This window comes from Diabrotica undecimpunctata, chromosome 7, assembly GCF_040954645.1.
Source record: "Diabrotica undecimpunctata isolate CICGRU chromosome 7, icDiaUnde3, whole genome shotgun sequence".
NCBI lineage: Eukaryota > Metazoa > Arthropoda > Insecta > Coleoptera > Chrysomelidae > Diabrotica > Diabrotica undecimpunctata.
Genome location: NC_092809.1, coordinates 60929252 through 60941834, shown reverse-complemented (window position 1 = coordinate 60941834; position 12583 = coordinate 60929252). Strand labels below are relative to the sequence as shown.

Genomic DNA, 12583 nt, shown 5'->3' with positions numbered 1-12583 from the left:
ACTTCTTAGAAAATTAAACTTTTAATTTGAAACAAAATTAAATAAATACAAATTATTCAGAATCGGACTCAGGCCCCTCCTCTACTCCATCTTTTTCCGGCAAATGTTGGTAAAATGGCCAATAAACCTGTCTAATGGCATTTTCCTTACAGAGATCCAATAGATCTTTCTTTTTATTTTTATCGATTGAAGGGCTTTTTTTAAAGACTGGCTTAGATGGATTTCCTTATTTTGTCCTTGATTCCTAAGTTTTATTTGATTTCCTCTTTATTATTTTGTTTAATGTCAATAGTCTTGAAAGTATCTTGTGCATAAGAAGTTTTATAAAAAATTGTATTCGGGTGCATTTTTTCTATTTTGATAATTTTTAACTCATTCCAAATAACTTTTTCTTTTTCTGTATTTTTACTGAAATTTTTACCCATTTCGTTACTTAGTGACTTTAGATCATAAATATCTTGAAAGCAAATTTCATTCACATTGTAGGGAATCCCAGTTTTTTTTTGCCGATTTAAGTATATTTGCCCATTGTGCAGGGACGTAAATTGGACCACTTTTAATAACACGCTTTTTTTCTTTTTCTATGGTGGCATGCATGCTATCACCTTCATTCTGTGTGTGACCTTTCTCTAAAAATTTGTGTGTAATTGTCTTGATTTTGTTGACATGTATCACACAGAACAGGTACATGCAAAACAAAAATTTATTTTTATTTTGACCTGCGCAGTTATCAGAGTAGAAAATGACATGTTCTCCTTTGCATGCTTCACTTTTCAAAAAATTATAGATACAGCTACCAATTTCATTGGCCCTTTCTCCTTGCTATTCCTTCATGCCAGAAAAAGCAGTATCCACTTTTTGATTTTATGTCAAACACGGTAAAGTTGTAACTAGACAGTCTCCGTTTATAATAGAAACTACTAATTTCACCACAAGGAGTAGGGAGAACGGCTTGAAGGTCGAAACACAACACTTGGACGTTTTCACCTGATTGCAAATCTTGAATCTTTTCTTGTCGGCCTAAATCTTTCTCACTTAAATGCGCTTCATATTTGCTTTTCAGTTCATTTTTCTGTTCATCATTTCCATTTGTGTAACTAGTACATAAGCTGCATTAGTCTTTTTTGGGAATGTGAAAAGCGATATTAGTCTCTGTATTTAATATTTTTGAATACATAGAAATTTTGGCAACCTGTTTATTATTTAACGTGCAGCTTTCCACGTAAAGGTGATACATAGTAGAAATGTTAAGACTTCCATCTAGATATTCTTTGTTTGTACGATCTCGGCAGTAATGTGATTTCTTCCTCGGAAATGAATTGATGTGATCTCTTATTCCTTGAAGTACTTCTTCATTGATTCTTTTTTGTTTCCCATGTCTTCCTCGTTGATCAGTTAATAAACAGCCATGCTTATCTTTCTTTCTAGTTGTTGTAAAAATAGTCCTATTGTTGATGACTAACGTATTCTTAAAGAAAGTGTTACATACTTGGAATACTTTATCTTCTACTCTGAAAGTATATTTTAAATTTTTAGATCTATTATTACCTTCTTTTGTAGTTCTGTATACTGGCGTTATTTCAGAAACATGTGAATCAATGAAGCCTCTTTGTCTGTCAATTGAACCCAATTGCCAGTAAGCTTTAAAAATACATCTACGTTGATCTTCAGATATTTTAGTAGCACATTTCAGTCGGCACTTATCGTTACATGAAGTTAACATCTTTCTTTTTTCAATTTTTTTATTTGATGCATTGATATACTCTTCTCCCAAATTTCGTTTTCTTTTCTTGATATTTTTTTCCCATTTTTCAGAATAACTTAATCTTTTCCTGGTCAATTTTTTAGTTTGTAATAAATTCACATTTACGATATTGTCATCACTGTCTACCTCTGAATTACTAGACGTTAAAGTGTCATTCACATCATAATCGGCCGGCGGTAAGTAATTTTTATCGGCGATGCTGTCGTCACTGTCTTCAACAATACTACTTGTATCACCATCCTAGAACAGATGGAAAAATATAATTACTTACGTATAGTAAATTTTATTATAATTTACAAAAATAAACTATTTTAAATGGGAAATAAGCGACAATTTAACTAAAAAAATTATTTTATTGACGTTTCAATGTCCAGATCGGACGTCAGTTGTCAAAATCCAAAATATTAATTATTAATATTTTGACAACGACGTCCGATCTGGCCATCGAAACGTTAATAAAATCATTTTTTAGTTAAACTGTGGCTTATTTCCCATTTAGAATAGTTAATTGCAAAAATGCCACAAATACATAGCTTCAGATCAATATAAAAATAACAAACTAATACATACCTGATTACTTTCCTCTGTAGATTTAGTATTATTTGTTTCTTGTAAATTATCATCGGACAATAAATTATTGTCTTCTAAATCAAACAAGTTGTTAGGTAAACAATTTACTGATGCCTCCGCCTCCACATTATTATTTCTAATCATTTTTTTGATGACTACATTACCAGCAGCATCCGGAGTTGGTCTTGATGATTCACCCTACAATTTTAAATATCTTTCAGTGCACATTAACTATATTCTTAGTGTTTGAATAATAATTTATAACAAAACAAAACAGTAAAACTGCGAAAAGTAGGGTTATGTTTAATTATTTTGCATAAAAACTTTCTTACCACTGCATTTTCGTTGATTTCTTGAACACTGGTTCTTGCCAAATGTAATATGAATGCACCACGGGAGTTAACAGGCTTTTTATTCATGTTATTTAATTTAACTTCACTTATTTTTAGAGCAAGATGTAACAACTAAGAAACACGTGTCACATTGAAATAATAATCCTCCTTGTTCAATACTGTAACAAGTCAAGCTGTTACACTATTGAACTAAAGTATTTATAAATTTGGAGTTGTTGCGTAAATTGATTACGCCCTCTACGAACTAAAAGACGAATTTCGACTTATTTCAGTATTGAAATTGGTAGAGATATGTATTACAAATGCAATTATTACTTTACCTAAAATTTGAATTTTTTGGACTTGTTACGCTATTGAAGTGAGGTATCGATATTTCAGTTTTGCCATCACATTCTTCAGAGTATGTTTTAACTTTTTTAACTTTTCTATCGGCCTTTCTACTAGTCATGCTTCTTCTTAAAACTTTGTAACATCTTGTACACTTTCTTCTCTTTGTATTATCTACATCGCTTTGCCTTAGATGGTATTTTTGGGTGTAACTGGTCATGAGGGTTACAACATTTATTTATTTGTAAACGCCTTCGCGAACTCCAGTCTGAACTCAAGGATAGGTTGTCGCTTTTTTTACGTTTTCTATTATTTAGCAACTAAGCATTGACTACTGCGGTATTAAATATTAATTCCATTGCCACTTTCCGGTACCACTTCAGAATTTTGCGTATTGGGCTTTGGTAAGAAGCCACTTGATCACTAAAATCAACACTCTTTTTCACCAAGTTATAATCGAGAATAATTTGTGGTTTTAGTACTTGTGTATAATTTTTCTTTTTATTTGATTAAACCAAGATACAACTATTATGTTTAAATGTTGCAAGGATTAAAACTGGTCTTTTGTCGACCCATTTTATCACTTGTAAAATCAATAATGGGGTTAAATTTCATCGAGAGTAACTGGTTGCAACTTTTTTAATCGAGATTTTATTTTTACATGTTTTTAGAGTAAAACATCTGTACATGAATAATTCGTTTCTTGAACAATGATTTCAATTCATCGACCAATATTCTAAAATAAGGTGTTATTACGTCGTCCAGAATATTATAAACTGGTTCTCTTTCATAAAGCATTGGAAATATGGTTTACACTCTATATTTAGAAAAATCTTTTACTGCAACTCTTGTTCGACCTAAACTAAATTAATACACAAAACAAATTAATCTATTTTTTTATAGAAATGCAGATTCCTGTCGGATTTTTATCAGTGCGGCATGAGTCACTGGTGTCTCGTATATCCGGACCTCTTATCGCATTACAAACATAATTCGTAATTAGCAGTGCGGTACAAGATACATTTATGTCGTATAATCTGAAAGCCGTAATAAGACCATAAGACCGTATGTTATAAATTAATATATTCCTAAAAGAATTATCTTGAAACATGAAATAAATACACTAAAAAAGTGCAATATTAAGTGTTATTTAAAAAATGGTATGTCATTCACGACGGGCGTACAGTTAAAAACAAAAGTTTTCAGTGTTCTATTGCTTAATTATTATCATCTGGTATTCTGAAAATATTGACATTTTTTCCTGGTCTGATCTTCCTCAACTAACGTCATCTTTCTTAATTTGTGGGTTGTGTTGTTCAGGTCTCTTTAAGTGTTTTTGTTGGTATCCATACTGAATGATCTTCTTTAGACAATGTACTAATATAGTGTTCAAATGTGGCATTGCGTGCGTCATGTAGCGCTGATCTTAATTGTCTGATTAGTCGATTATATTTGTGTTCGTCATTAAGATTTCGGCTTCTTGGTCATCTAACTCTTGCTCTTCATTTTTCGACTATTAGTTGTATAATATAATTCGGAGTGTTACTTGTGTTTTCTTGATTTGGAATTGTTAATCGTGTAGCTCCATATGAAATAGTAAAAGATGAAAACGGCAGCATATTCATGCATAAAAAAAGGTAACGTGATAAAGATATCTGAAACAACTGTTTTATGTTATAAGAGATGAAATAGTCCGAAATTGCCAGGTGAACAGGGTACTATAAAGAGGAAGTAGAATTAGCTACGAAACAGCTTAAATGGGGAAAAGAAGTAAGCTTAGACCAAATACCAGCAGGAATTATTCAACTGGGGAAAAAATTAAACGGATAACAATATTCACTCCATTTACAGAAAAGGGGGTGACCCGCAAAAATTTTAAGAACTTCTTTAATAGCCTCCAGTCAACAGTTTCCTAATCATGTTTAAAAAACGTACGGAATGCTCTGTATATACTAACCCAAACCGTCAACATACTTGTTGTTGCAGTTATGTATTACGATCAACTTAAAGGTTATGTACGACTCCCCCTGCATAGGTACACAGGCATGCACCCGTGCGGGAGAAAAAAGATTTGTCATAACGTTACATTATGTCACATTTTAACGTTGAATATTTTATGGTCCCCTTTGGATTATAAAACGAATGATCGACTTTTTCTCGCACAGATCCCGCCTATGTAACTTTACAAAGCGAGTCGTTTGCTGGGTATTAAAGAAACGTCTATGGCCATCATATAATTTGACGCTATTTCACGTTCTACGACGCATTCCACGTTTGACACACTGTCTTGTTTAGTTTTCTGTCATTTTATTTGTTAAATCCTATCTCATTCTCGTCACAGCGTCAAGGAGCAGTAAATGTGTGCAGTGAACGGGAGGAATATGTTTAACAGTGAACGTTGGAGATTTTTCGAGTCTTTCATATTTTCTTCTTTGAGTGCCTCTCCTATCGGATATTGGATATCATTAGGGCGATTTTAATTTTATTTACTGCTGTTTTGAATAATTCATTCATCACTAACTCATCAGGTGGCCAAAGTGTTTAAGTTTTCTCTTTTTTATATTCAGTATAACTTATGGATCGTTATGTATTCTACGTATTACCCCTTCATTTGTAATTTTATCCACTCAACTTATTTTTAGTATACGGCAGTAGCACCACATCTCAAAGCTTTCAAGATTTGTAACATTCTTCTGTTTAAGAGTCCATGCCTCAACACCGTAAAGCTAAGTACTGAATACATACTAAGTAGTTAACTAAAAGTGGACGTATGCAAAGAGATGTATGACGTAATCGTACGGTATTTGATAAATTCTGTCACGTAATATGCCACATACCTCTGTGCGTAAATTCGTTTTATTGCTGCCAGTTTAAGGTGTTATTAGATGCAGCCATGTTGAATTTCTCTCCACTATCCTATTATCTTCGTTAAATCCTATCATTTTAGGCTCCATATATCCTGATTAGACCTATAGGACCTGAGATACGCAACTAAGGCTCTTTTGACATAACATATATAGGAGCAAAGATATATACCTAAGGTCCTTTTGACGTGTTGATGTATTTGATTTCTACGTCGTAGTATTCTATTGGTTAAATGTTACCATTTGAGGTACTGTACGTCACGATTGGACTAATAGGACCGCAGATACATAACTAAGGCCCTTTTGATAAACTGATGTATTTTATTTTTCTATCTTATTGTATTCGATTGGTTAAATCCTATCATTTGAGGTACTGTACGTCACGATTGGGCTAATAAAAACGAAGATACGTAACTAAGGCCCTTTTAATATTTTGCTGTATTTGATTTCTATCTCATTGTATTCTATTAGTTAAATTCTATCATTTGAGGTATCGTACGTCACGATTGGACTAATAGGACCGAAGATACATAACTAAGGCCATTTTGACATGCTACTCCATTTAATTTTTATACCTCATTGTATTTTATTTGTTAAATCCTTTTATTTGAGGTACTGTACGTCATGATTGGACTAATAGAACTAAAGATACACAACTAAGGCTCTTTTGACATTGTTCTGTATTTGATTTTTGTATCTCATTGTATTCTCTATGTTAAATCCTATCATTAGAGGTACTATACGTCACGATTGGACTAATAGGACCGAAGATACGTGACTACGGCCCTTTTGACATGTTGCTGTATTTAATTTTTTTATTTCATTGTTTTCAATTCGTTAAATCCTGTCATTTGAGATACTGTACGTCACGATTGGACTTATAGAAACGAAGATATATAATTAAGGCCTTTTTGACATGCTGCTATATTTGATTTTTCTATCTTATTGTATTTTATTGGTTAAATCCTATCATTTGAGGGGCTGTACGTCGCGACTGGACCAATTGGAGCGAAGATACCATAGGTAGTTGCAATATATCATATCCCGTTACTTTTAACCAACCATGATGCCAGAATGATTTGTGGATGAAAAGAATATATATATATATATATATATATATATATATATATATATATATATATATATATATTCTTAAATTTACTATTTCATTGTGGGTAATATTATATTCAACAGCGATGCCAAATTTCTGATGCTAAAATGATTGATAATGAAAGTGGGATATACATTTTCATGTATATAATGGCAGCGAGTAAACGGTAAAACCCTGAACTAAATATATATATAATATTTTCACTGTACCATCATTTTAGACTCAAACATTTTCTGGAATAAACTTGTATAACTCAGTAAGGGATAAAAAGAGAAAGCGGATATTTTAAAATATCAACACGGTATCAACACTCTAATCAATGAGATGGTTAAAATTCTTGTAACAAGTACAGGAAAAAAGTTATTAAGGTCTTGTAAAGTAGCGTCGATATACAGATGCTACTTTGCAAGTCGATGCTAAATTGATGGTAAAAGCATAATGTATCGATGCGAAAATGATAGTATGATGTATATATATATATATATATATATATATATATATATATATATATATATATATATATATAAACAGATTAAAGATTGGCTGTCGCGAGTTGCCGAGACAGCATAGGGGGAGGTTCAGCTATTTTTGTTAGTAAATAAAGTAAATGCCATGACCGTCGTGAAATCTGTAGAAATCTGTTGTATTTTGTAACAACATTTAAATTATATATAATTTCAGCTTACAGACAACCATCTGCTTCTTTGGATATTTTTCTGGAAGTAATGGAGCGAGCCTTGACTATTGTTCATGGTAAGGGTAATCTATTGGTTGTAGGGGACTCGAGAATGTGTTAAAGTATGCAGCTTGTTTTTCTCTTTTGGACTAGCCCAGTTGGCCTTTGAGCCCACAAGGGGGAAGAATTATCGGGGAAATATATTTCTGAGTTTGGATCATCATGACTGTAATGTGAATGTTATTGAGACTGTACTCTCTGACCACTGTGGCCAGCTTATTGATTTCGTTGTGCCTACTAGTGGCAATGATCCAGCACTTATTAGATTTGTTTTTAGACCAATTATACAAAAGGGTAAAGGCTCTTTTTCCTCATATGTCAAAGGTTTCAAATGGGAGTTTCTAAAAGACTCTGACTTGACTGCTGAAGCTAAAATCTTTGCATTTCATAATGGATTATGTGAGGCTTTCTTACACTGTTTTCCTGAAAAATCCTATAAAAAACGTAGAGATCAAAATCGACTAATAAATTGGTTCAATGACGATTTGAAGTTCATGAGAGAAACTCTTCACTTGATAAAGGAGTAATATGATAAGTTCCCTATATTGGCTCAGAAAAATCTATTAACAAATCACAAAAAACATTAGAAATTGGCAATAAATCTGCTAAACAAAAGGCCAATGATAACCTTATTGCAACAGCGTCTAATACAATTAAGTGTATGTGGGATATTATCAATGAGCATCGAAATAAGTTTAAGAAGAAGTTGGAAACAAACATTTCACCCAACGAATTTAATGATTTCTTTACTAATAATGTTGTTTGCACTCGAATTGATACATTGAGTAAATTTAATTTTTTCACTATGGGGCCAAGAACTTACCTAGGAGAGGAATGAGCACTACTCATGGGCGAGGACGGCACACTATCAACAATTTCGGCATTGGCTAGCGATTCAAATCCAAACGAAATAGGTCCCGAACTTCTACCGACATTCAAGCGATTGGAATTCAGTCGTCCAGAATCGACTCGTTCATTGGCTAATTGTTGACTAGAATGTAATAGTTTCGTTCGTTCCATGTAATCTACATGCGTTTTGAATAGTTCCGTATATCTCTCGTGAAGCTTAGCGTATTCCTTTTTCAATTCCCCTTCTCTTTCTTCTAAACGGCCAGCGTGTTCCATGGAATTTTTGTGTTTGAGTTCGAGCATTCGCACGATGCTCTCGAGTGCTTCCAAACGAGTGGACATCTCCTTTCTTTCCCCTGAAAAATAATTATATAAGTTTTTTGTTGAAAATTAATTATTCTAAATAACTCAAATTATATTCATTTACATTATTTAATATATTCTCAAAAATAAAATAGAGAACAAGCAAGTAATAATTTTGAAAGTGCTGAAATATACCTTTGAAATGAGCTTTTACAAAAGTTTTTAGGACAAAAATTGAAAAGTTATGATGAAAATAAGATAGGATTCACAATTTTTTTAAGAAAAAATTAGCAATAAAAGTGCTGTCATTTCTAGTAAAACTTAACGTTTTCTTTGTTTTTTTTTATAAACTTTATTTTTAATAATATTGTTTTTTTTTTTCATACAACGTATTTTTTTTTAGTTATTTATTTTTAAAAAAGTTAAAAAACGTTGTTTTTGGTCATTTTCAATTATCAAATTCAATTTCAGTTAACAAAAAAACGTCATGACATTGAGGACATCCCTCACAAGGGGTGACCTTATAAAGTAAACCGATGCAGTTTTAAAGAATTTGGAGGAAAAACCCATTTTTAGATACACTAACTGGACTAACATGGGTTTGTTGGATGAACCTATAGTTAAGACGAAGGTAAGATATGGGGGCATACGGGTACCGGAATATAAATAGATTTATATAATAAACTAACACGAGTCAATAAAGTGTCCCTAATATAAGTGACGGGACATGAAGAATTCCAAGGGAACCAACTAAAAAACTAGTTACCACAATTTCAGCTCAGCGGAACGCTTGAGAAACTTAGAATTTCTCACAATCAATTCTGCAATATTATTTCCATAGCTAAACCGATTAAAATTTATATACATATATATATATATATATATATATATATATATATATATATATATATATATATATATATATATATAGGGTGTCCCGGAAAATAGTGCGTTCCTTAAAGGTATGGGCTGAGTGTAGCATTTAACACAAAAAGGTCTTAAAACATTTTTTTATAGTCAACCGTTTCAAAAAAATATATATATTAAATTTAATCCATTTGATTAGTGTCCACAGAAAAGCAAATACATCCGGCAACGTTGCGCTCCAAAAGGTATGGGCAGAATGCGATAGTTCATTTATTTTGATACAGAAAAGGTACATTATTTGTAAACAGTTGTAATAACCCGTAGCTCAAGAATAAATAGTATTGTCATGTTTTCGATTCGCGAGTATCACGATATGTTAATTACGTACGGTGAAGCCCACTGTGACAGTAATAGGGCTGTTAGACTTTATGTTGAACGCTATCCCGAACGACGACATCCTAATGCCCGAAGTTTTGTGAACGTGTCCCAAAGGTTATTAGAGACGGGTTGTGTGATACCTAAAAAAACTAGCGGTAGAACACGAAGTAACCGTAGACTAAATGCAGATGTGATTTTGGATATAGTCAGTAATAATCCAAGAGTAAGTACTCGATCTGTGGCTAGAATGGTTGGCATTTCAAAAAACATTGTTCACAAGACATTTACGGAACAACTGTTACATCCTTACCATTACTAACGAGTGCAAGATTTACACCAAGGCGATTTACCTCTAAGATTAAGATTTTGTAGATGGTTTCAAAACAAAATCGCCAGAGAACCCGAATTTCCGTGCAAAGTGTTGTGTGCAGATGAAGCTTGTTTTACGAGAAATGTTGTTTAATTTTCACAATTGTCACGTGTAGAGTGATGAAAACCCGTATGCTATACGTAGGACAAATTTTCAAAAACAATTTAGTATAAATTTATGGGCTGGGATTATTGGTAATCGTCTGATTGGACCGTACGAACTTCCCAGAAGATTGAATGGAGAATCCTATTTGAATTTTTTGCAGCATGTTCTACCGATACTTCTTGAAGACGTTCCGTTACAAATACGCTCTTAAATGTGGTTTCTTCATGACGGGGCTCCAGCACATTTTACGAGACATACTTAAGATTTCCTCGACATCACTTTTCCTCGTCGTTTGATCGGTAGAAATGGACACGTTCTGTGGCCACCCAGAACACCAGAATGCAATGTTATGGACTTTTATTTTTGGGGACATCTAAAATCATTTTAGTATACGACAACCAGGATGAAATTAAAACAGAAGTTCAATTGCGACAACGAATTTTTGATGCTGCTGAAATAATCAGACATAATTTACATACTTCTAATATTAAGAATAATTTGGATTCGTCGAATAAACGCGTGTATCTGTGCAAATGGTGGCCATTTCGAACATTTATTGTAATAATAATTTTCCATGTAAGTAAAAACAGTATTCAAACTTTAATTATTAAATATTTAATAAAAACAAATATATGCTTTTTCTCTATCACTGTTATCAGTATCAATACATATTATGCCTAACGATCGATGATTCATGACAGCTAATTTACATTAATTAACGAAGAATAAAAAGGAACGCAACGTTGCCGGCTGTATTTCCTTTTCTGCGAACAAGAATCAAATGGATTAAAATTAATATTTTTTTTTTTTGAAAACGGTTAACTTCATAAAAAAATGTTATAAGACTTTTTTGTTTTAAATGCTGCAATCTGCTGCACATATCGTTAAGGAACGCACTATTTTCCGGGACACCCTATATATATATATATATATATATATATATATATATATATATATATATATATATATATATATATATATATATATATATACATATAATTACATGTTCAATACCTTCATCGTTGGTGCTTACTATTAAAACATTAAATACTTACCTTCTGCAGCATCTTCATACTCCAATAACTTCTGTTCTGAAGTCTTTCGTGCTCCTTTTTCCCTTTCATATTGTGTTACAAGTTGTTCATTATCTTCCCTCAGTAGTTCTAACTCAACATCATGTTCCTAACAAAAAAAAATAGCAATTACAATTAAAGACTAAAATGATATATAGAACAAACATCACACTTCAAATATATGGTATTGGAATTGATCTCTCTGGGGGACACAAAAGTGCATTGCAAATGATTTAATAATCATTACCAACAAAGCAGCAAAGCTGAACAATGATTCGTTGAAAATTAGTGTACAGTAGAGCTAGTTACAAAAGCAGTGGCGAGAATGTCTCGGAAAAGTAATGTAACAAACTGTAATGTTACTAACGTAACAAAGCTGTTCTTTTAACCATTTTTCGAAATTTTCTGCATTCATATCATTATGATAATTATGGAAAACACTGAATAGTCTGCGAACAGGTGTCGGAACATCCAAACAAAATATAGAATCCTGGGAATACATTGAGGGAGATGACAGCTGTGCCTGCGGTGTGATCCGATTAATGAAACATCTACTGCTGTGATGTAGACTTAATGGAATGCAATGAGGTAAAATTAGCTTATATCAACCACTTGCTAAACGAAATATGACAGTTTTATTATTTTAATTCATTTTTGTATGGACTTCTATACATCTATTTGAATGTATTTTATTTATAAAATTTTACTGTGGTGTGGTTTAACTTAAACTGTAAGACTTGTGAGCAAGGTGCACGAAATAAATAAATAAATAATGATAGTCTGCCGACTTGGCACCTAATGTAAAAATCAAAAATACATTGGATATGAAACCCATTTGCCCACCACTGTTTTTAATAACCAACCTACTTCCTTTTGAAATGTTTTTTAACAATCCTTTACCACTATCACGTA

General features: G+C 32.4%; 2 protein-coding genes across 4 annotated transcripts in view; both read right to left on the bottom strand.

Moving 5' to 3' along the window:
- Window positions 1–12583, bottom strand: part of syd (JNK-interacting protein syd) — a 141439-nt gene that overhangs the window by 89933 nt on the left and 38923 nt on the right. For all 3 annotated transcript variants that reach the window (XM_072537418.1, XM_072537416.1, XM_072537417.1), the window contains exons 2-3: window positions 11654–11780; window positions 8550–8931 (exon numbers count right to left, since the gene is read on the bottom strand). In XM_072537418.1, the coding sequence (XP_072393519.1) occupies window positions 8550–8931; window positions 11654–11780 (509 nt within the window). The remainder of the gene's footprint in view (window positions 1–8549; window positions 8932–11653; window positions 11781–12583) is intronic.
- On the bottom strand, window positions 52–2527 carry LOC140445413 (uncharacterized). Its single transcript, XM_072537419.1, has 2 exons — window positions 2336–2527; window positions 52–2005 (listed from the first exon to the last, which is right to left on the bottom strand). Exons 1-2 carry the CDS (start codon window positions 2477–2479, stop codon window positions 1115–1117), a joined length of 1035 nt encoding a protein of 344 aa, XP_072393520.1. The 5' UTR covers window positions 2480–2527; the 3' UTR covers window positions 52–1114.